This window comes from Mesoplodon densirostris, chromosome 14, assembly GCF_025265405.1.
Source record: "Mesoplodon densirostris isolate mMesDen1 chromosome 14, mMesDen1 primary haplotype, whole genome shotgun sequence".
In the NCBI taxonomy this organism is placed as follows: domain Eukaryota; kingdom Metazoa; phylum Chordata; class Mammalia; order Artiodactyla; family Ziphiidae; genus Mesoplodon; species Mesoplodon densirostris.
This window is the reverse complement of record NC_082674.1, coordinates 73,390,511-73,414,792: the sequence shown is the minus strand read 5'-3', so window position 1 is coordinate 73,414,792 and position 24,282 is coordinate 73,390,511. Positions and strand designations below refer to the sequence as shown.

General features: G+C 43.9%; 1 protein-coding gene and 1 long non-coding RNA gene across 6 annotated transcripts in view; one reads left to right on the top strand and one right to left on the bottom strand.

Moving 5' to 3' along the window:
* LOC132502203 (lipoyltransferase 1, mitochondrial-like) overlaps positions 1-24,030 on the top strand; it is a 38,073-nt gene extending 14,043 nt beyond the window's left edge. For 2 of the 5 annotated variants that reach the window (XM_060118050.1, XM_060118049.1), the window contains one exon: positions 14,693-15,917. In XM_060118050.1, the coding sequence (XP_059974033.1) occupies positions 14,693-15,815 (1,123 nt within the window). In that variant the 3' untranslated portion in view covers positions 15,816-15,917. Of the gene's footprint in view, positions 1-9,799; positions 9,900-10,056; positions 10,279-14,692; positions 15,918-19,797; positions 19,924-23,676 lie in introns of those variants that run through there. The other 3 variants (XR_009534412.1, XM_060118051.1, XM_060118052.1) reach the window with 3 other exon arrangements.
* LOC132502216 (uncharacterized) lies at positions 22,177-23,547 on the bottom strand. The gene is made up of 3 exons (XR_009534415.1): positions 23,252-23,547; positions 22,440-22,500; positions 22,177-22,338 (listed from the first exon to the last, which is right to left on the bottom strand). It is a non-coding gene; the product is annotated as an uncharacterized LOC132502216 (long non-coding RNA).
* Positions 24,031-24,282: the final 252 nt, after the last annotated feature.

The window sequence follows — 24,282 nt, the reverse complement described above, 5'->3', positions numbered from 1 at the left end:
AGCATTGCCTTAAAGCTCAGAGCCACACACACCACAGGGAGCTTGGCTCCAGATCAACGACCACGCAACGGAGGTTCTGGAACATTTCCATATCTCGGGGGACCTCATTTCCACGTGACTCTCTTTCATATTCCCCTTTGTCACAGAAGGCTAGGTCCAGTGGTCCGGGTGAGATCTCGGCTCAGGCCCAAGGCTCTCAGACCTCAAAGTTCTGGTCCTGCAAGGGCCCCTGTCCTCTCTTGAGACCACTCCTGGCTCTCTCTGCCGAGAAGGAGCTGCTGGCAGTACGTCCTCTTAAGAGTTGAGGTCCATCGTGCAGACCCTGAGAAAACGCCTAGGAAAAGGCTCCACCTTCTTGTTGACGTCAACAGAGGTCAACGCCTTTGGTAGTGCTGGGTGTGTCCCATCGGATGCCACTGCAGAGCCATTAGGTCAACCAGCACATGTGTGCGGCCCCTTCCCTTAGACTCCTCTGGGCCCTCGTGACATAGGCTCAGAAGACTGCCAGCCTCAAGCCTTACCTCTTCCAAGGCCACACCGTCTCCAGGATCTTCTGTCCCATGAATCTCAGTTGCTGTGTAGAACTCAAAAGAGAGAAAACAGCCTGCCTGCGGGGTCTCTTCGGGCTGGGGCCTTCTTCCTTCTCTTCCTCGTCCTCCTCGTCCTTCTCGTCCTCCTCGTCCTCCTCGTCCTCCTCGTCCTCCTCATCCTCCTCATCCTCAGAGGTGGTCTCGGGTTCCACACTGCCCTCCTCCTCAGGGGTGCTCCCGGATTCCACATTGCCCCTCATCTGGGCCATGGTGAGATGAAAGACACGGCAGCTGAAGCCCTCCAGGACGTCGAACGTCACGTGCTGCTGGAGGATCTCCAAGGTGGGGAAGACCCGGCAGCAGGCCATGCACCTGAAGCCGGTCTCCATGGTCACCATCCAGTCCGGTGTCTTGGCCCTGGGTCTCTCCTGGACTGCAGGTGACCCTGATGGGCTGCCTGGCTCTGCCCTTTCCTCATACTCTTTCTCCTCCCCAGTGGGCTCACTGTCAGACAGGAGGCTTTCGGTGGACACATCAGAAGAGGTGTCAGTGGCTAATGCACACACATCCTCAGGAAGGGTCACTTCTTCTATCCTCAGCTGCTTTTCAGGCAACTCCAAGGGTTTCTTTGTCTTCCAGGAGACAGCTACACCCTTATTCACTTGTACCTGCATATAGTATATTTTCATGCCCCTTTCCTCTTTGTCTGGGTGCAGATCGTTCTTACAGGGTGAAGAGGGTAAGGAGGAGACACAGTGTAATGGGGGAGCGGTCTCCCCTTTTTCCTGAACCTGGGCTAGGGGTGCGGTAGGCTGGGTAGTGTCTTGATGTGATCTCCGTATTCCTGAAAAAGGAAATTAAAAACATAATAACATGCATGGGCCATGCCGGAAGCTGAGGGAGCAGGTGTGGTAGACGAGGGAGGGACATTTGCATGACGTAGCTATGTCGTGAGCTTGGTGTCTTTTGGCCGTAGGATGGAGCGGTGTATCTGGTGTCATCTGTGGGCTTTTCATGTGCGTGGGGGGGATACTGGAGCGGTGTCTGTATACAGGGGTGTGGAGTATGGTGGTGAGGGCTGTGGTATGTGAGGGATGCGGCTGGATGCGTGTATGACAAGGAGTGTGATTTTGGGAATATCGGTGGTGCATTCCTTGTGGAATGGGGCTGTGGTGCTTGGGGCTTCTGTGTGCTCTCAGAAGGGCTGTGCCTGGAGGGCGGATGTATGTGTGAGCTGTGTGGACCTGAGCTGGATGGTCCTGCTCTCAGGCTGGAGGTGTATGATGCAGAACTCTGTCCTTCTCTGGAAGCAAAGGCAAAGGCAAAGACAATGCCTACATTTTCCTCTGAAGATGCTTCATCTGGTCCCTCTTCCCTCCACCTCAAGCCCAGACCTTTCTGGCCCCTGCTCCTTGACTTCCCCACCATGGTAGTACCAGGATTCACACACACCACCAGACTCAGCTAGGATCCACACCCTCGTAACAGCTCAGCCATCCTTCCCAGGCTCCTCCACAGAGCCCTCATCACCTCTGATGACCCTGGGTTTCCTCTCAGCCTCCCTGGGATCTGTGTGCCTCCTGCCTCACAGCCAAGCACCCCCTCACCTGAGGAGCCCTGCGCCCTTACCAGCGTAGATGAGCTTGCGTGGAGAAGAAACACAGGAGAAGAATGTAGAGGCAGAGGAGACCTCCCCTGCCCCTGGGCTGCAGCCTTGGGCCACCACAGTGGATCCAAGCCGAGGGGGATCCTCTTGTGACTTTGAGATTCCTGAGGGGAGAATGAAAGGCTCAGGGTGGGTTCATCAGTCCTCTGTCCAGAAGTATTTACCGAGTGTCTGGCACGTGTCAGGTGCAGTGAATACACACAGTTGAGAGTGTGGTTCCCAGTGGATCCTCCAGTATTTAATTCCAATCAGTACTTACTCTGTCACTGTCTTGTTGGTACTGTAGGCCTCGGTGGTGACTGTGAGTATGTGGGAAGAGTGAGTGATGTGTATCAGTTAAGTCTGTGGTAAGTGTGGGGTTGGCATGGGGAGCACAGTGCAGATGTGTCTATGTGTGTCTGTGGCCTTTGTGTGCATGGTTTCTGTTCACAAGTCAGGAATTCTGGGACATGTAACTTTTCCTCATTACATGGTGTGGCTTGTATTTATGGTGTGTGTTCATTCACCAAGATTCAGTAAGCAGCTACTCCTATGTATCTGGCACTCTTCCATTGTTCTAGTCTCTGGTAATGCTGCACATTCTAGTAGGGGAAGACACAGACTAAACAAAAATACAATAAATATATAATACCTGAGCTGGTGGTAAGTATATAAGGGTTGCCAGGCTTAGCGAACAAGAATAAAAGGCACCCAGTTAAATTTCAGTTTCAGATAAACCCAGAATAATTTTTTAGTGTAAGTATTCCCATGCAGTATTTGGTCTTACTTAGTTTTAGTGTAAGTATGGCCCATACAATATTTGGGACATACTGATACTGAAAAATTACTTGTTCTTTATTTGGAATTCAAATTGAACTGGATAGCCCATATTTTATCTGGCAACCCTGACATGGGTTAGTGAGACTGTGGTTTACTGTGGTTTGTAGAAAGCGGGTCTGGCATTACTCAAGAATGTGTTACATGGGCTTCCCTGGTGGCGCAGTGGTTGAGAGTCCGCCTGCCGATGCAGGGGACAAGGGTTCGTGCCCCGGTCCGGGAAGATCCCGCATGCCGCAGAGCGGCTGGGCCCGTGAGCCATGGCCGCTGAGCCTACGTGTCCAGAGCCTGTGCTCCACAACGGGAGAGGCCACAACAGTGAGAGGCCCGCGTACCACAAAAAAAAAAAAAAAAAAAAAAAAGAATGTGTTAACAAGTGTGGTGTGTATGACACGTGACTGGTTCTTATAGAGGTATTTAGCGATGGCTGAAGTTAGCTGAGTTTGTGCGAGATTTGAGGAGATACATATATGTATATAGTGTGTGTGTGTGTCTATATACATATCTCATCTCCAGCGTTTGGTGTTGGAGGAGAGGATTGTGATACAGGTGGGTTGTTTGAGAACGTAGTAGAGGAGGGATCCGTGTATATATCTCCATGTGCTGTGTGTGGTTTACTAAGGAAGTTATATGTGGGGTGTGTGATATTTTTGCTGTATCAGAGTGTACATGGGTGTATGAGTTACTGTCTCATAAAACACCCCTAACAAGAAATCTGTATACACTCTTACGTACACCGAGTGTCAGCCAGGTCCAGGCAGGGTGACAAGAAGTTTACCATGCAGACTTTATATCTGGTAAGCACTCTACCCCCATTCATCCCGCACTTCTCTGCACTACCACACACACATACACACACACACACACACACACACACACACACTCACACACACACACACACATCCACAGGAACATAGAGCAAAATATTCTGAATGGTCAGGGGCAGTCATTGCCTTCCCCAGCCTGTCCCAGCCACTGCCTGGAAATCTGCCTGCTGTCTAGACCTCCATTCCCAGGGCCCATCCTACAGTCTCCAGGGCCCTGGGCCTGGTAGGAGCTACTGGGCTCTAATCTGGGGCAGAGGCCTCTAGCTGGAGCTCTGGGGTGACCACCCCTCTCCCAGGGCAAGCTACTCGCCTACATTTAATGCACGCAGGCACCCCGTGGCCCGTGGCTCTCAGAGCTTCCCCCAGGACCCTGAGGCCATTTCTCACCCCCGCCCACGCGGTCTCAGTCTCTGGAAAACCCTTCCCTTCCCTTGATCTCCTTTGGGAAATTCTTCCTGTTGAAGGAATAAAACCTCCTTGCTTTCAATATGACACCATCCCTAGACAAACAATCTTCTTTCGAAGTGCATTCTACTTGTTAAGATATTTTTCAACAGGGCCTTCAACTCATGGGGCTTCTCTTTCCACTTTGGTAAAAGAGGCCAAGCAACTCATGGGTCTCTCTCAGCATCCTTGCATCCTTCACATCCCCCACCTCATGACCCCAGGGAAAGATCCAAGAGCATAAGAGAGAAATCGGGGACTGAGAAAAGCTGCACCTCTAGGTCTGTGCAAGCAGGATGCAGCCTGCTGTGAGTGCGACAAAGCTCCAGGCCCGGCTGCCCCAGGAGAGAGTCCTCAGACCAGCGGAGCTGACCTCCCATCTCCCAGGGGGCATCTGGCCGTTCTGTGCCGTCTCACACCACAGGGACCCTCCGGATGGATACGGCAGCATCAGTGAGACCAGGTCTCTCGCTCCCTGCTTCACAGGTGACACGTTCTCAGTCCCCCACTTCCTAGAGAAGGTTCAGTTTGGCAGAAACCCATGTGCCCCAGACAAGTTGCCCCCCACATACCTCCTCCGTTCTCGGCAGTTTCCTGGGACTCTTCATTTTCCAGATGTTTCCTCTTTTGTCGCCGTTCCATCGTACCAACTAGAAGTCTCCCTTAGAAGATGCCTCAAGAGATGTCCAACTCCTCCTCTTCCCTACAGGTTGGCCCTTGTTGGCTCTTGGGCAATCCGTTGAAATGATTCAATACAAACAAAAATAGTCAAGTCTCCTAAATGGCTGAAAAACTTGTGCCACTTAGTGAACCAGCAGTACTGCCTAGTGCTCACCAGGGCTGTTATGTTTGCAAGGTTGCCAGGCGCACAGCGGAATTCTGTGACCTCAGTGCTGACATCAGAGCATTCCGTGGACCTGGGTTGAGCACAGTGTCTGCAATAGCACAGGCCCCATTTTCAAGAACAATTCCTTTTTCCCAGCCGAACCTTTCCCGTGAAAGGGGAAGGTTCATACCATATCTATTATAAATTGTATCATACCATGTCTGTTATAAAATTCACATTTTGATTGGAGATCTTTGAATGTCTTTTCTAGAGAGATTTAATATGAATATTTTAAATGGTCTCCAGTTTCCCTGTGGATTATTGACATTTTAAACTCTGCACTTCAATTTTCCCTCAATACGTGTAATTTTGTCACGGCTATTTCTGTACTTAAAGATGAGGAACTATATAATTGATTTCTTCACTTTTTCCCCATCTCTTTCCAAGGTACTGCATTTGATTGTATCTTATGAATGAGTGAAAAATGCTAGTCCTTGAGTCAGGACATTGGGCCCTTTACCAAGTAACTCAACCTATCTGGGCTTCAGCTTCTGTATGTGCGATCAAGAGGCTTGGACTAGCTGACTTTTCAAATGCTGTGTTTCTTTGATTCACTCTCACTTACTGATCTGCTCCTTAAGAAGAGGGTCTGTTCTCATAAAGTAACAACAGTCTTTTCCTAACCTTGGGTTGGGCGGAGTTTAACTGTTCGTACTCAGTCTGTTAGTTATATTTCCTTCTACGTATGCTTAGCTCTAAATAATTTATATGGCTCTTGTGACAATTTTTAGATCTTCTTTTTTTCTTATTTTCTTTTACAGTTTCTAATTTGTTATCGCCAGTGTAGAGGAGCCTGATTGATTTTCAAAATGTATTGATCTTGTATGTGTGTGCCTTGTTGAACCGTCTTACTAGTTCCTGCTAGTCTATCTGTGGGTTCTTTTGGGTCTCCTAGATAAATGAGCATATTAAATGTAAATAATGTGTTCTTTGGATAAAGTTTATTTTATTTTATTTTTTTTATTAGTTTCTGCTTTATAACAAAGTGAATCAGTTATACATATACATCTGTTCCCACAGTCCTTATCTCATGCATCTCCGTCCCTCCCACCCTCCCCATCCCACCCCTCCAGGCGGTCACAAAGAAAGGATTTCTAGTAAAAAAAAAAAAAAAAAAGCTAGATGCATGGAGGTTCCCTGGGGGAAAGAGCTTGGGAGCATGGGTTTTGGGCATACCTGTTTCTAAGGCAGACAGTTCTATGTATGGAATGAAAAAATACAAATTTTGAAGTTGTATACAGAAATGGTATCTAAAGCTATGGGAATGAAAGAGGTTGCTTATGGTGAATGTATAGTGTGAGACAAAGCAACTACAACACTTAGGAGCTGGGCAGCGCAGGGGGAGCTGGCTAAGGGGACTGAAGAGTTGGCAGAGTTGGTGGAAAACCAAGACAGGATAATGTCAAGATTGCCCACAAAAGTCTTTAAGGTGGAGGCAGTCAGCTGAAAGTGTAGATGAGGACTTGAAAGGTCCACTGGATCTAGCAACATGAATGGCACTAGTGACCTTAGCAAAACCACTTTTTTCTTTAATAGGGTCTTGGCTCAAATATTTACAGACTGGTTTTTCACCTCCATGAATGTCCAACAGGACATTTGATAGTGTGTTGGACGCTGAATTTGGGATGTCCTTCATTGTATGTGATGCCCCATGCATTGCAGGATGTCAAATGTCATAGCACAATCCAGTCATTGAGATGATAACACACGCAAACATTAATTACTCTGATTGAGAACTATTGCTGCTAAGACATGAGAGAATTGGAATCCCAAAATCCAAGCCAAGCCATAGTTTTAGCAGCACACCTGGGAATGGAAATCCACAAAGTCTTCCTGGAAGGGGTGGAATGGAACAAGTTTAATCAGGACAACAGCCTCACTTAGGTGTTTATTTGTTTTATGGAAGAATTCTACAAGCAGAATCCTAAAGTGAACATTTTTCAGAGTTCTGCCGTTGTTTCTGATGAGACACTTTCCATATAAAAATATAGTTCCGGAGAAATAAGGATGTTAGGAGACCTTAGATTCAACATACCTATAAGATAAGACCTATAACACATGCATTGGTATTGCATCTAATGGTGGTGTCATTGATGCCAGTAACAATAGTTATCATTTACTGAGCTGTTGTGTAAGTGGCTGGGTTGAGATTCCCTAGAAGCTGCTTGAGACAAGGACCCAGATGCACATGATTTTTGAGAGTGTGCTCTTTAAGGTAAGCCTGTAAGGGAGTCAGGGAAGCAGAAGGAATCATCGAAGAATGAGCGCTCAGATAAATTCATGGCCTGACTCACAGGGTGCTCTGGAGGGATTATACTGCAGAGTTGTCCCACTGTCCCACTTTGAGGCAAGAGGTGGGACTATGGTAGCCCTAGGCCAGTCAGGCATTGGTTGCCGCCTCCAAGCCAAAGTCGTTAGGCTGGTGGGCAGGGAGGCAGGGTGAATCACGCTGGTGTTCCTGTGCCTGCTAGCTCCTTCTTTCACACCAGCTGGAGAATGGATGATGAATTAAGGGTAAAGGGGACCTGGGTGGGGTGCTCACAGTCTTTATTACAATGCCAGACACCTAACATATATTATTTCCCTTTTATTTTGAAACAATCTCAAATTTACAGCAAAGTTGCAAGCATAGTACAAATGCCTTTCCCTCTCCTCCCAACCATTTGGGAGTAAGTAGCTGACCTAATTCTCCATCATCCTTGAGTACTTTTTTAATGATTTACAGAATTTTATTATTTAAAAAAATTTTTTTTAATTGAGATATAATTGACATATGACATTATATTAGTTCCAGGTGTGCAACATAATGATTTCATATATATTGCAAAGTGATCACTGTAAGAAGTTAACATCTATCAACACATAGTTATTTTTTTTCCTTGTGATGAGAACTTTTAAGATATATTCACTTAGCAACTTTCAAGTATACAGTACAGTATTTTTATAGTCACCATGCTGTACATTTACATCCCCAGGACTTACTTATCTTATAACTGAAAGTTTGTACATTTTAATCATCTTCACCCATTTTGCTCACCCTGCAAAAAGCACTTTTGGTGGAATAACAGGACAGAATCCATGTTGGAGTAGGTTGGAAAACAAATGGGAAGTGAGGAAGTGGATACTGGATGTGTAGCAACTCCACAAAGAAGCTCAACTCTGAAGGGGAGTAGACAGCATGAGAGATGGAAGATGAGATGGAGGTTGTGTTTGAGTGTCAGCAGAAGGATCGAGTGGAGAAGCTGAAGAAGTAGGAGAGGGGTTAAGGATGACCACAGGATGGAAGTCTAGGAGCAGGGAGGACGGATCCATTCTTGAAATACACTTCGGTAGGAAATTAGGGGGGAAAAAATTGTACCACCTCAGATTCCAGAGAAATGGAATTTAGAAAGATGTAATATAAGCAAAGGGCAACAGAATTGCGTGGCTCTTTTTAATGAGAACTTGGAAAACTCCTACTGGGACTAACTATGCACGGAATCCATTCCCACCTGCATAATCCAAGAAAGACTAATTACTCAGAGTGACTTCAATCAATAGGGTAATAATAAATAAGGAGCCACTGTGTCTTTATTGTAGCTTTATATGGAGCCCTGGTCATCGTATCGGCATCACCAAATTGTGAACACTGGAGCTTCTTACTCCAAGATGCAAGTCTTGATGGTTTCTATTCGAAGCCAAAAGAGAGATTGATTTCTGTGGAAGACTGAAACAGATGACCACAAATTCTTTGGGCTCCTTTCATCAAGAGGTGGGGTCCATTTCTCCACCCCTTGACTCTGGGCTGCCTTTGCTGGTGCTTTGGACCACAGAATGTGGCCAAAGTGCTCCTTCCAAGGCTAGCCCTGAACGGAGGTGCCCCATCAGCCAGCCAGCACCAGCCGCCAAGGGTGTGAATAAGGCCGTCCTGGACCACCCCGCTCAGCCAGCCTGTGCTGAATGAAGGAAGCCACGTGAGCAAGCCTTGACCATATACATGTTAGAATAAATCGTTGTGTTAAGCCACTGGCGTTTGAGGCAGTTTGTTACGCAGCTATAGTTACCTGGAACTTTGCCTGTCGGGGGAATTTCCCATCTGGCTAAGCCACAAGAATTTTCTTGCCAGCTGCACCGAGGGACACCCCAAGTGGTAACGTTCATTGCCCTCAGTGTGTTTGTTCTCCGACCCACTTCTTCCTACCTGTTACCATCTCTGTATTGGGAATACCAGCGTTTATTCCTTTAAATGCCATTTATCTTTTAAAACCGATTTTAGTTTCGTCCCCTTCCAAGTGGAGTTGCCTGCCCTTTGGACTATGAGACGTGCAAAGCCCCGCGCAATGCCTGGATGTTCAGTAAAGAACATCCGACCCGACTGCTCTAGGTACCAAGCGGGCGCCTCTCCAGACTGACTCAACCCCGCTCCTGCCTGTTCCCCGCTAACCCTCTGGGCTGTCACGCAGGGAACCTCCATCTGCCCTGGGGCTCTAGGACTTTCGATATTATTGATACTATTATTCGAACGTGGGCGGCGTCCCTGCCTCTCCTCTGGTTCGGCGCCAGCTCGGCCGGTCGGAAGGACCCTCCGGCACCCCCCGGCGCCGCCCCCACGCAGCGCTTCCGGTGCCCCGCCCCCCGCGGGCCGGGGTGACGGGCGGGTCGGCTGCGTGCGCAGCAGGACGGGACTGTGGGTCGCACGCGTCCTTCCCCCACGGGCCCGCGCGCTGCTTGGCCGCGACCGGAAGCCTCAGGTGCGTGAAACCGGAGGCGGGGCAAGGCGGGGCAAGGCGGGGCGGGGCAGGCAGCGTGGGCCCCGAGGACAGGCAGCGGGCGGGGACCTGAGACCCTGGGGCGGTGCTCACGGCTGGCGCTGCACGCCCTCAAGTGTCCGGTCAGAGCTTGGGAAGACCTAGCTCCACGGTTAGGAACGGATTATCCGGAACACTGGAGGGTCAAAAAATTAGACATGTTGGGTGCCAGCCCTGTGCGCGCCCACCGAGAAGCAAAAAGGCGAAATCAAACAGGCACACGGCTGTCCTGAGACTGGATAAGTTATGTACTAAGAGGTGGCAAGATGGCAAGATAAAACTTGGGGAGGATTTTTTGAAGGCGCTGGGCCTGCCTCGGAGGGTAGGTGGGGTCCTGTTATTTTTTGCTTTCTGTTCGATGATGGAGAAGCAGGTTTGGTAAATGCGAAGTGGTGGTAGAAGTGTCCCCCCAACCCCTGAACATGGAAATATGATTGTCCTCTGATTCAAAAACGATAAAAATGAATAATTAAAAGGTAAGAGTAGAGATATGCCAAGTTAAAGAGACAAAATTTTATCAGGCCTTCAGGACTTGACAGTATCCTGACAACTAAAAAAAGACTGTGCATCATGCAGCTGGAGGTCTGATCTGTTTTTGAAGCATGGAGTAAAAGAGAGGTGCGCCTGACCGGATGAATCCAGGCCTCCTCTGGGAGAGACAGGGTGTCCTGGCGTTAACAGTGGGATCTCTCCGGAGCCCAGGAGCTGAGAGGCGCTTTCCTCAAGGCTCATTCCACCAGACAGTGAAGTCGTATAACTCCATCCTTTTGTCCGGATTCAGTATTCACCAAGCAAACTTATGATGAGAGGGTAGTTGGACAGGCCGATCTGAATATCCGGTTGATAGCCTATAGTTCTCTTTGTAAATTAATAAATTGGCATTCAGGTTTTCTCAGACATCCCTGTGTTCCCACTTTCTCTCACTCTGTGTGTGATTCTTTCTTGTCCTACGGGGCTCAGTGGAAATGTTACATCCTCACAGGGTCCTATTTGTTTATGTGTTCAGGTGCCTAGAACAGTTTCTGGCACATAGTAGGCGCTCAGCCTAACTCCCTCGACTTTCAGTCTGCTTCTCTCTTTTTTTTTTTTTAATTGGAGTATAGTTGCTTTACAATGTTGTGTTAGTCTATGCTGTACAGAAAAGTGAATCCGCTATACGTATACATATATCCCCTCTTTTTTGGATTTCCTTCCTATTTAGGTCACCAAAGAGCACTGAGTAGAATTCCCTGTGCTATACAGTCGGTTCTCATTAGTTATCTGTTTTATACATAGTAGTGTATATATGTCAGTCCCAATCTATCCCACCCCCCCTTTCCCCCTTGGTGTCCATAGGTTTGTTCTCTACATCTCTGTTGATATTTCTGCTTTGCAAATAAGGTCATCTGTACCATTTTTCTAGATTCCACATATATACGTTAATATACGATATTTGTTTTTCTCTTTCTGACTTACTCTCAGTCTGCTTTTTTGGTCACTTTTTTGATGAAGCCTAGCCTGACAACCCTATATGAAATTGCAGCCTGGGGACTTCGCTGGCGGTTCAGTGGTTAAGGCTTGGTGCTTCCACTGCAGGGGGCATGGGTTCAATCCCTTGTAAGGGAACAAAGATCCCACATGCCTCGTGGCCAAAATAAATGAATGAATGAATAAATAAATAATAAATTAAATTAAATTAAATAGCAGCCCAGTTCCTCTCACATACACGTTTCCTACGTTCCCTTTCCTTTTTCATATGGTCCTCATCACCTCCCTGGATTTGGTTGACTGATGAATCCCAAGTGCCAAGAACAATGTCTGTTGCGTAGTAGATGCAAGCTCTCTTGAATTAATATCTTTGCTGTGTTTCACTCACACCGTATCCACAATGCCTGGATGAATACAGATATTTTGAGCACTATTAATACATTAATTGGATCAATTCTGGAGCCCTTAGTTACCATCTCTTCAGCTCTGTGCCATTGGCTGCTGGTAGCCAAAGACTCTCAAGTTCAATGCAGTCAAAACGGACCAGTTATCTTCACCCCATATCTCCTCTTCCTATGAAATCTGTCCTAGGAAATGTCACCTCTTTCCACCCATTTCCCAGGCCAGAAGTCAGGGTATGCATAAAATGAATAAAAGAGGTAACATCCTGTGTACTTTCTATGTGCCAGGCACTCTTATAAGCACTTTACATGTATTAGTTCATTTAATCCTGATATGAGTCCTGTCATTACCCACATATTACAGATAAGGGATCTGCGGCACAGAAAAGTCAACTAATCTGCCTTAGCTGGGAAGAGACAGAGTTGGGATTTGAATGCTGGCTCGTAATCATACCATAAAGGACCCTTGACTTCTTTCTGTCACCCTCACTGAACCAATGACCAAATAGCAAGATTCTCCCTGCTTAAATCTCTAGGCAATGTCTCTGAAGTATACATCTGTAAAACTCTTCAGCACCTCCTCATCACCCTCAGGGTGAAGTTCAAGTATTTAACATGGATCTTTTTGGCTGGAGGCTTGTGGGATCTTAGTTCCCGGACCAGGGATCAAACCCATGCCCCCTGCAGTGAAAGCACAGAGTCCTAACCACTGGACCACCAGGGAAGTCCCTAACGTGTATTTTAAGTCTCTTCATAATCTGATCTCTACTTCTGCCTCCTTATCTCTTGCAGCTCCCCATTCCTGCACTCTTAAATACCAGCCAATTGAATTAAATTCTTCGAATTCTTTGAATGGGTCTTCTTTTCCTCCAAGCTATTGTACTTTGTTGGAATACTTTTCCTTACCCCTTCTATGTCTCAACTTCAATGTCACTTCCAATCATGAGAAGGTTAAATGGCCTTCTAATGTACTTACCCTGTCATAGCACTTATGACACCGTATTTTAATTATCACCTTCCTTGGTTTTTAGTGTCTCCCACTAGATAGTGAGTTCCTTGAAGGCAAGGACCAGTCTGTGACCTTAATGTTCTCCTGTCCATCCCTTCTCAGTGTCTGCTACCCTCGTTCAGGCCCTCATTATCTCTAACTGGGACAACTGCATGGGTCGGTTAAACCGCCTCCCTGCCCCTAGTCTATCTGTTTTTAATCCATGCTCAACACTGCCAGCAGAAGCAGTTTTGTATAATGGCTGACTTAACACTTTCCCACTTAAAACACCTCACTAGATCCAGCTGCTTTTAGAAAAAGGCCAAATGCTTTAGAATTACATGAATTTGTCTCCTCCCCTTCTTTATTCTACCTTGTGCCTAGTAGGCACTCCATAAACATTTGTTCAGTGAAGGAGGGACTGTATCAAATTTGGTCAAACAGAACCAAGAACAAAGAGTTTAACCAAAGAAACGGCATCTGGCTGCAGAGGCTTCCTAGGACAGCACAGCCAAAGATTTCAGTGGAGCTGGAAGACTGGTAGTGGAAGTCCTTTGAGGAGGGAGTCCCCAAGACATGCCTTACTGTTGGAGGACTCTCTGTCTTTGCATTTGCCTGGAACATGCTACACCCATCAACGTGGTAAAAAACATCAGATTTCGAGACTCAGTTCAAGTATCCCTTCCTCTGTTACACCTCTCCTGACCTTTCTAGATAGAGTGTAAATTGGTTCAGCTTTTCTGTAGCATAATTTATCAAGATATGTCAAGAGTGATGAAAATATGAAGACTTGTTACCCTAGGAATTGTGCATCTAGGATATAACTACAAAAGAATGTGGCCTAGTTCTGGGCTTTAATAACCCAGTCCTTCCCAGGTCTTTAACCTAAAGGAAAATTATGACCATTCTAAGAACTGAAATCGGAATAGAATGGTTTCTTTACAACCATAACTAGTCAAAATACTTCATTATTATAGCTAGTATTTTCAGCCTTTTCATCAGCACTGCTAACACAAATAATGTGTAAAGTGTCAAAACATAATAAAATTGTTCCTAGCCTTTCTATTTAACCTTGCTACTCTGACCACCTCTCCCCTGACTTCAGGGGGTCCATCCTAATTTAATATTGATCTAAATAAAACAGGCTGCCAGTAAACATGTATCTCAAAGTTAAATAGGAATTATTTTTAATGTACTACAAGGACATAATTAAAGCTTTTCAGACAGATGTTCATGAATACATTGTTAATAACATAGAAAAACTAGAGACCATCTAAACTTACAAACTGAGAGATTGGTTGAGTAAACGGTGGTGTTATCTTGACAATGGAATGTAACACGACATTAAAACGGATGTAAAAATAGGTTTAGCATTGAATGAAATGAGTATGGTTCCACTTTTGGTGGGGAAAAGTGTGTGTGTGTATTTTACACATGCACATAAAAAAAATGGGTACACACTGAAGTGTTAATTGGGATTATCTCCGGGTGGTCATGTTATGGTTTCTTTTATTTTGCTCTTTTTGCTTGTCTGTATTTTCTCATTTTTCTCAAATAATGTGTATTACCTGTGAATTCAAAATAATTTGTTTGTCTTTGAGATATATTACATAATGTATTTTCAGCTTTATTATTTGAAAAATCTGTGCCCTTATTCCACTTCAACTAAAACAGTTTGAGGTTTGTCTGATTTATTTCCTTTGAGTACTCTGTTGTACAATTTTTGCTAAAGACTAATGATAAGGCTAAAAGGCAAGAAAAGCAACCAGACTGGATACTTAAATAAGTTTGGATTAAATAACCAAGAACTGATAGCTACAAACTAGAATTTAATTTTCTTTTTCTCAATCATTAATTTGTTTGTCTTCCATTTTTAAAAGCATGCTGATCCCATTTTCAATGAAGAATTGCTTCCAGTTACTTTGTAACCTCAAGGTCCCAGCAGCTGGTTTTAAAGACACAGTTAAAAGTGGGCTCATTTTGCAGTCAGTTTCCAATGATGTTTACCAAAACCTGGCTGTAGAAGACTGGATCCATGACCATATGAATCTAGAAGCCAAGCCGGTTCTTTTCTTTTGGAGGAATTCTCCCTCTGTTGTAATTGGTCGGCATCAGAACCCTTGGCAGGAATGTAACCTGAATCTGATGAGAGAAGAAGGTGTAAAACTAGCTCGGAGGAGAAGTGGAGGAGGAACAGTCTACCATGATATGGGTAACATCAACTTGACTTTTTTTACAACCAAAAAAAAGTACAATAGGATGGAAAATCTAAAATTAGTTGTTAAAGCTCTGAAGGCTGTCCAGCCGCAGCTGGATGTGCAGGCTACCAAAAGGTTTGACCTTTTCCTTGATGGACAGTTTAAAATCTCAGGAACAGCTTCCAAGATTGGCCAGACCGCTGCTTATCACCACTGCACTTTGCTATGCAGTACCAATGGGACCTTCTTGTCATCTTTGCTGAAGAGCCCTTACCAAGGGATCAGGAGCACTGCCACTGCGAGCACACCTGCCTTAGTAAAAAATCCTATGGAAAAAGATCCCACTCTGACCTGTGAAGTAGTGATAAATGCTATTGCCACAGAGTATGCTGCATCTCATCAAATCGATAATCACATTCACCTAATAAACCCAACAGACGAGACGCTGTTTCCTGGAATAAACAGCATAGCCAAAGAACTACAGGCCTGGGAGTGGATATATGGCAAAACTCCAAAGTTCAGTGTAAACACTTCCTTCACTGTGTTATATGAACATTCACACTTGGAAATTAAAGTATTCCTAGACATAAAGAACGGAAGAATTGAAATCTGTAATATTGAAGCACCTGACCATTGGTTGCCGCTGGAAATACGTGACAAGTTAAATTCAGGTTTTATTGGTAGTAAATTTTGCCCAATTGAAACGACTGTGCTTACAAGTATATTACATAGAACATGTCCAGAAGATGATGAACTACACAGTAAATGGAATATGCTCTGTGAAAAAATTAAGGGAATAATGTGATTCCAAGTAAATTTCTTAATATTGACAGTTTCAATGAGAGAATTTAAAATGTCTACAGTACATTGTATGTCTCTTAAAATAAAAAAGATCTAGTCTCCTTCAGTAACTTCTCCCTATTTGAAATTGTCTATCACCTATCCTAGTCCATATTTTCCATTGACCTCTAAGATACTCTCTCTCTGTCTTTATTGATTTTAATACCTGGCTGCATCTGTATTTCACCTCCTTTCTCTGTTACCATCTTGGGGTTGTATACCATATGGGACACTCTGACCTCAGAGTTAGTTCTCTTTCTTACCACTAGGGAATATAACCCCAGCTTCTTGCCACCTGATACCTTAAACTCTAAAATTCTCCCATTTCATTGTTTCCTTATCCTTCCATCCTCTCCCATTAAATCAAGCTTATTGCACTTTTCTAAGCCAATAACTTTTCCTCAGTCTCTTGCTTCAACTCCACTTCTTACCAGCATTCTCATTTGTTTCTCTTGACCTATCATAGCCACCCTTTTTTTTTTTCCAACAATTGATTTCCACTCCTATACCCAGATGGCAGGCAATGCTAGAAGAAAATTCACATCATCTATAGTTTTCAACTTGTATTTCTTTGTTCTGTTGGTGCCAGATTCGACTCACCCGTTGACTCCCCCTCATTCTTCAGAGGCCTTATTCATAAATGTTCCCACTCTTCCTAAGCTCAGAATTCCATTACTCTTGATCTGGTCGCAAACCTTGATTTATAACTTGAGAGAGTGGAGGCTTTCAGAAATGAGCTCCTTCAGCGCCCCCATGTTCTCTACTTCAACTTTTCTCATTTCATTCAATCTCAAAGAATTGGCTTGAGAATTGGCTTGTGGCTTTTTCCTCTCCAGCTTGTTTGTGCTTTGTATGTACTGTCAGTTATTTATCTCCTTTATCTTGCCTAACTCTCTCGACTTTTACTGGATCTTTAGCCTTAGTGAATAGACATGCTCATGTCTCCCCTTTCCCGAAGACTCCTGCTCAAGGCTTTACTCTGTTTATCTCCTACTCTGTTTATCTCCATCACTTCATTGCCAAACTTCTTCAAAGGGTACCACCACTGCCAACCATTTCCTGTCTCTACAGTTCACTCACATACTCCTCTTATTTCTACAGTAGTTCCTACATGTTTATTGAGTGTCTACTCAGGTACTTTGCTAGTTGTTGGATGTTCATGGTGAGTGAAAGCGACATGCTCACTGAGCTTAAGAACTGACAGTTTATAGTAGTGGTTTCAAACTTTTTAAAAACTGGAGTAAAAAATGTATTTTGTACTGTGCACCAGCACACACATATGTTGCCTATACCTAACAAGTTTCACAATACGATGCTTATCCTTTACTACTTACTTATCTGATATTTTATATTCAATTTTATTTCTTTAAAAATTGACTTTATGACCCATTAATAGGTCAAGACTTGAGTTTTTTAAAACTAGGGAAAGAAATCAGTAAATGCTTACAAAATGAGAAAAGTATGAAAGAAAAGTCCAGGCAGTTAGACAATACGGGCTCCCTAGCTAGAGCGATCAGGAACCTGACATTGAAGCTGAGCCCTGAGGAATGAGAAGTGGAGCAGGCAGGAGAGTAATACGGATTTACCGGTTATCTATTGCTACGTAACAAGCCACTCCAAAACTTGGTAGCTTAAAATAACAACAGTCATTTATTCAGTCCAAGATCAAGGTGACGGCAGGTTTGGTTTCTTCTTCTTTTTTAAAAAAATTATGTTTTAATTTGGCCACACCTGGCAGCTTGTGGGATCGTAGCTCCCTGACCAGGAATTGAACCCGGGCCCTAACAGTGAAAGCGCCAAGTCCTAACCACTGGACCGGCAGGGAATTCCCAGGTTTGATTTCTTCTGAGGCCTGTCTCCTTGGCTTACAGGTGGCAACTTCTTGCTGTGCCCTCACATAGTCTTTCCTCTGTGTGCGTATCTGTGTCCAGATGTCCATTTCTTATAAGGACACCAGTCATGTGGGATTAGGGCCACCCTAAAGACATCATTTTAACTTATTTCTTTGAAGACCTTATTTCCAAATATGGTTACATTCTGAGGTACCAGGGGCTGGGATTTCAACGTGTGAATTTCTTGGGGGGGGGGGGGCCTGCGGTTTGCACAATTCAACACATAACAGGGGTTTCAGGACTCAGAGACCTTCAGACATCTTCGCCTGAAACAACCAGTGTTTGGCTATCACATTAATTTCAGTCCTCTTAGGAGATCTTCTCCTTTCATGTATCTCAGTGGATCCAGATCCCATCCTTGTTTCTGAGTGGCTGTGGGGAGCAGGGGTGGACATACAGGGTTTTGCTGCAGCTGGTTATCTCAAAATGGGAGCAGGGTAAGGGAAGGGGATTTTTCAAGTTGCTCCTGGGACAAACACAGGTGCCAGGCTAGCTGTTCTTCATTTGAGGCAGGTTTCATGGGCAGGCCCCATTGTTCTTTGCAATATTAAATACCAAGTAAACAAAATTCTGAAGGGGTTGTTCATGGGCCCGTTTTTAAGCACTACATTTGTCACAACAACTGAAAATTATTTTCTAAGAAAGGTATAAAAACCCTGACATGATGTGCTTGGTGCCATAAAGCAGCCATGATTTTCTGATACCCTTTGTTTCTCGAGAGAGAGGACGACATCAGGTGAAGGCTTCAGGTTCCAAAAGGGAAATCTGACGGGCATTCCTGGAACACATGGATTAAAGGCACGTTTTGCAGGTCGATTCTGCAGAACTTTCTGTATGTCTGCATATGAGGATGAAGGGGAGGGAGGAATCAAGAATGACTCCTAGATTTCTTACTTAAGCAACTGGACGGATGGGGGTACATGGGAGCAGTGGGGGAGTGTGTATCCAAAGTTCAGTTGGGACCTGTTATGTTTGAAATGCTTGTGTTTCTGAGGTGCCAGGTGAAATACCAAATAGGCAGCTGAATATGTGAGATTCGAATTCCAAGAAGTCTTGGCTTAATAGGAGTTGACAGCATGTAAATCGTATCGTATATCATGAAAATGGATAATTGTGGACTTTTGTAATTCATCTAAAGTTTAAAGGTTTAGCATCCAAGACCCCCATGTTTGGGGAATCCTCCAACTTACAAATCTTGGTGGGAGGTGGAGCCCACCTTTTGGAGGAGGCCATCAAGAGGATGTGACCGCCAGCTGTCCTTCAAACTGGACCCAGGCAATCAGAGGCTCCTAACCTCCTCCCCTGTCCTTGGAATGTATGTTCTGCCCACTGTTCCTGTACCAGGAGTCCACCAGGTCTGGCTTAACTCAAGCTTTCCCCTGTTGCCATGCAAAGCAGGCTGCCACCGTAAGGGCATTAGAGAAGCTGAGTACCATTTATGGATACCCTTGTCCAACATACAGTGACTGGGGAGTCACATTTTAAAGGTCATGATATGCAAGTGTAAAACAAAGAATGTTGCCCACCATCCAGCTCTACAAGGCTCAAGTCATTAGCCACTGCAGTCGCTGACTGATGGTGCACCCTGAAAGGAATTCAGGACGAAAAACAGGATGAGAACGTATATGCTTTGGAAAAACGGGCCCCTTAGATAGTTAGATACATCTCAGGAAGATTTTTAAAAGGAATTCAGGACGCAAAACAGGATGAGAATATATATGCTTTGGAAAAACGGGCCCCTTAGATAGTTAGATATATCTCAGGAAGATTTTTAGAGAACCCAGATTCTTGCATCTTCGCATACACAGAAAAAGCACTAACATCAGTAACTAATATATCTGTTCCTCATGACCAGCACTAACCTTCTGCTGAGATGTATACTTGACTGCACGGTTTCCCTGGCCAAAATTACATATATACTGGCTTCTCCCCCTGTGTCTTGGGGAGCAGTCCCCTCTGGGCTACCAAGAGGCTGTTTCCCAAGCTATAGTCCTCACTAAGTTTTCCAAATAAAACTGAAACTAACAACTCTTATGTTGTGCCTTTTTCTTTCAGTCAACACAAGATTGGGCGAAGGACCATGACACTGATGGAGGTTCTGTCTCTCCTACAAGCTACAACCAGCAGAGTCGGTAGAAAGGAAGAATGAAACATTAAGGCAGCAGATTGAATTACTCACAGGTAAAACCCACCTTGGCCAGACGGACTGAAGTACTATCCCAGGCTTTAAGATACTTGAGTGATCAACCAGTAGGGCCTGCTGCCCCACAGGCCAGATGGGAGACCCTTGCTCAGACACACGATACCCACATTAAGGTATGGAAATTGCAGGAGACAGCCATTTCCCTCTCACTGTGGATCTACGAGCTATGCTGCTGAGAACACCAAGCCCCATCACACCTGGGAAGGGAGTTTGCAGTGGGATTTGTAAAGGGACATCCCACCAAGATGGGTGAGTTACTTTGCATCCCTGTTTGAGGAGGAATGACTCATTCTCCACTGGGATGCTGATGTTCTGCTGCAAACCAGACCCATCCAGGTACTACACCTGGAACAGGACACACATCTTTGAAAAAGGGGAGAAGGTGGGAGTCCTGGCCTGGCAGATCCTGCCCTGTCCATCTCCTCACACCTGATAGTGCTTCCTCCCCCAGCCAACATGGAAGGTACACACAACTAGGTCAAGTTCCTAAAGCTGCAGCCACATTAACATCTAATTATCAGGCCACAGTGTAATTCTTTTTTACTTATTTATTAATTTTTTTCCCCATAAGTGTAATTCTTATAGGGGAAGACCTCCCCATACAAGTTCCTACTAAAAAAAAGGTTACTACCTAATACCTAGTTTAGGAGAACTCCAATATTTAAAAGGTAGGGTGGAGGAGAAGCAAAGTGTGTTACATGGAAGTTGAGGTTCAAGAAGGGAGCGGCCAGGGACTTCACTGGTGGTGCAGTGGTTACGAATCCGCCTGCCAATGCAGGGGACTTGGGTTCGAGCCCTGGTCCAGGAAGATTCCACATGCTGTGGAGCACCTAAGCCCGTGCGCCACAACTACTGAGCCTGTGCTCTAGAGCCCGCGAGCCACAACTACTGAAGCCCGCGCACCTAGAGCCTGTGCTCCGCAACAAGAGAAGCCTGCTCGCTGCAACGAAGAGTAGCCCCCACTCGCTGTAACGAAGAGTAGCCCCCACTCGCCGTAACTAGAGAAAGCCCGTGTGCAGCAGCGAAGACCCAATGCAGCCAAAAATAAATAAAATGAAATACAAATAAATTTTAAAATGCTGTGAATTCAGAACACAATGATAAAAAAAATTACAAAAAAAAAAAAAGGAGTGGCCAGCTGGGTCTAATACTCCTGAAACAAGTAACACGAGGGTTAAAAAGTGTCCATTGGATATGGTGGTATGGAGGTCACTGCTGACCTTGATAAGAGCAATTTCAGTGGAGTGACTGGGTAGCCGGATAGAAGTGAATTGAAGTGTGAATAGGTGGTGAGGAAAGGGGAAAAAACTGGATAGAGAACTCCAAGAAATTTGTTCATGAAGAACAAAGAAACAGGGTGTATCTGGATGGGAATGTATGTACCACAGGAACAAGCCAGTAGAGAGAGATTGCTCAAAGGACCAAATCCTTGGTCAGGTCAAACTTGCTGAAAATGTGGCAATATTCCTTATATGTTAGGACTATTAACCCTTTTCCTGTATGTTGTAAATTTGATCTCATATGTTTTTAACTTTTTTATGGTTCCCTTTATTCAAGTTTTAAATATTTATATGATCATTTGCTCTTTACTTTCCTTGATAATTCCTGGGTTTTGTGTTATGCTTAGTACATTCAGTGGAGTTAAAAAAAAGTGTTTGGATATTTCATTTCATTAGCTCTTTAACCCATTTAGAATAATTTCTCTATGTGGCATAAGGTAGAGATCTAATGTTACCTTTTGCAAACTTTTATTGGCTAGTCTACTCGTTTCCCACTAATTTGAAAGACCTTTATTATCTATTATGTGCCTATATATATATATATATATATATATATATAGGTAAATGTCTGCTAAAGACACAATTGTAACGAAATTTTCGGTGGTTATTTTTTTCTGGCTGTTAGACCCACAAGCCCATCTGTCTCTTAAGAGTACTCTAATTCATGATTTTTCTTCCTGGACTCTACATTCTCAGGGACAAGATTAAAGCATCCAATTCATCTTCTTAATAGGTGCTCATTACGTGTTGATTCACTCTCCAACAGGCAAATAGAGAAAATCTGGTAAAATGTTTAAATTAACCATATGACTTGAAACACTATAACTCTACTGAGTAATATATTTATAAAAATACTTAGGATTGGTCACACAACTGAACAATGAATCCATAAATTAGTAGGAATGTAAAAGTTTATTGTTAAATTCATACATTATAGGAATGATCTGTCCAAAGTAAAAAAAAAATCGAATATTCATTTAAAATAGAAATATATAATGTAAATTAGGCTACTACCCATCATATTTTTTGTGTGTGCTTATTATGAAAAATGTCCACTGTCGTTTCATGACATGGTCTTAAATCAAAATCACAATATCCAAGGGAAAAACGACTCTAAGAAGAGAAGAAAAGAAATTTTTTTAACAAAAAGGACCAAAGCCATTTTGTTAAAATAAAAAGAGTGCTCCACAGTCGCTCATAAGACTATATCCTACCTGTGGTTTCTTAAAATAATCAAGTCCCCTTCCGATCTTAATCATCCATCCATTGTTGAACCTATTGAAATTAGTATATAGTATTACACTCCAGACATTTAAGTCAGACAATGACCAAAGCTGTAATGTATTAAGTGTCAGCTAAATTTCCCCCTAACGAATAAAATCACTTCCTCCAGTGGCAAGAGTTGAACCAAACCTGGGTTTACCCATGGGCTGTGTCTACAGTGAAACAAAACGTCCATTAGCTGATAAAGAGTTTCACAATTCAATTAAACCTTCCTCCTGAATTTCACCTTGCTGGTAAAGCTTCCCAGTTCTGCTAAGAAGTGGCTTCCAAGTGTACTCAGGCAGACTGGGGTGATGTTTCAGGGGTCCCCCTGCCTAGAGGTGGGGGACATAAGCAGGGGGAGCCCTGGCAGGCATGACACGACGTCCTGTCATGCCTCCTAGAATATTTAAAAGACCATGAGAAGTACAACCACATTAAGTCAATGTTAGTATCACTGGAAAAGGAAATTATCCCAATGCCATAACACTGTGTATAGCTGAATGACAGAAAAGCACTTCCTCTTCTCACATGACACAGAACATGTAAATTTTATTCCATTAGGAAATAGGAAACTCACATACAGGACAAAATCAGCCAGATTTTTTTTTCCTTCAAAAGTGAAAAGATATGAAAATGGAGCTTTATTTAAATCTTTAATATTTAAATTGACTATTGTATGTAATTATATATAACGTATTATGAGAAATAAAAATAAGTATTTTTCAACTGCATAAAAATTAAAATATTACTATACACTAACCTAATTTCCCGGTCGTGTATCAAAGAAGAGTATTCTAATTCCAACTGCACTCCATGATTCCTGAGTGACTCTCTTATTTCTTCCAGGCCACTACTTTGCTGTTCTTTCCCACTGCCCTGTTAATAGGAAAAATACAACTTTTTGCCTCAGTTATTAATATTTTAAATTATTCCTAAACTATGCAATGTGTATCATAGGTAAATTAAAATGAAAAGATTCTATACTAGTTTCATTGTCCATTATTGCAAACAAGCAACCGAAGAAGATGAAGTAGTTTAAGAGCAACTGTTTTTATCAAAATAATTGTTTTTTTCTCTAACGTGAACATAACACAACTCTGTCCTATCTCCTAAAATGTATTTTATTACATTAGCATTCTGTGGCTTGGCAAATCTGTAAATTTTTTTTTTTTTTTTTTTTTTCAGTACGCGGGCTTCTCACTGTTGCGGCCTCTCCCGCTGTGGAACACAGGCTCCGGACGCGCAGGCTCAGTGACCATGGCTCACGGGCCCAGCCGCTCCACGGCATGTGGGATCTTCCCGGACCGGGGCACGAACCCGTGTCCCCTGCATCGGCAGGCGGACTCTCAACCACTGCGCCACCAGGGAAGCCCTGTGTAAATATTTTTTATAATTTCTAGAGATGCATGCTTTTTCATAGTAAATTCTTCAGCATGGCACAGGACTCGTTTACTAATAAACCCAGATATCTTTAGTTTTTCTGTAAAAGGAAGTGAAAGTGAATAAACCTATATTCAATTAAAGAATAAATAAAATGTATTTTAATGGTGCTGTTTCGTTACTCAGATGGGGCTTCCTTCTTCTCAAATTAATCCTAGAAATATGAATTCTTTAGAAGCATTCCTATTTAAATCAAAATCAAGATGACAGAAATTGTCAATAATGCAGACAGTGTGATTGCCTCATAGAATATCCAAGAAACTGAGAAACTACTTGAACAAGAGAGTTTAGCAAAGTGGCCAAATCTTCTGGGTGAGCAGAGCCCACAGTCCTGAGCTGTTCTTCGCTGTG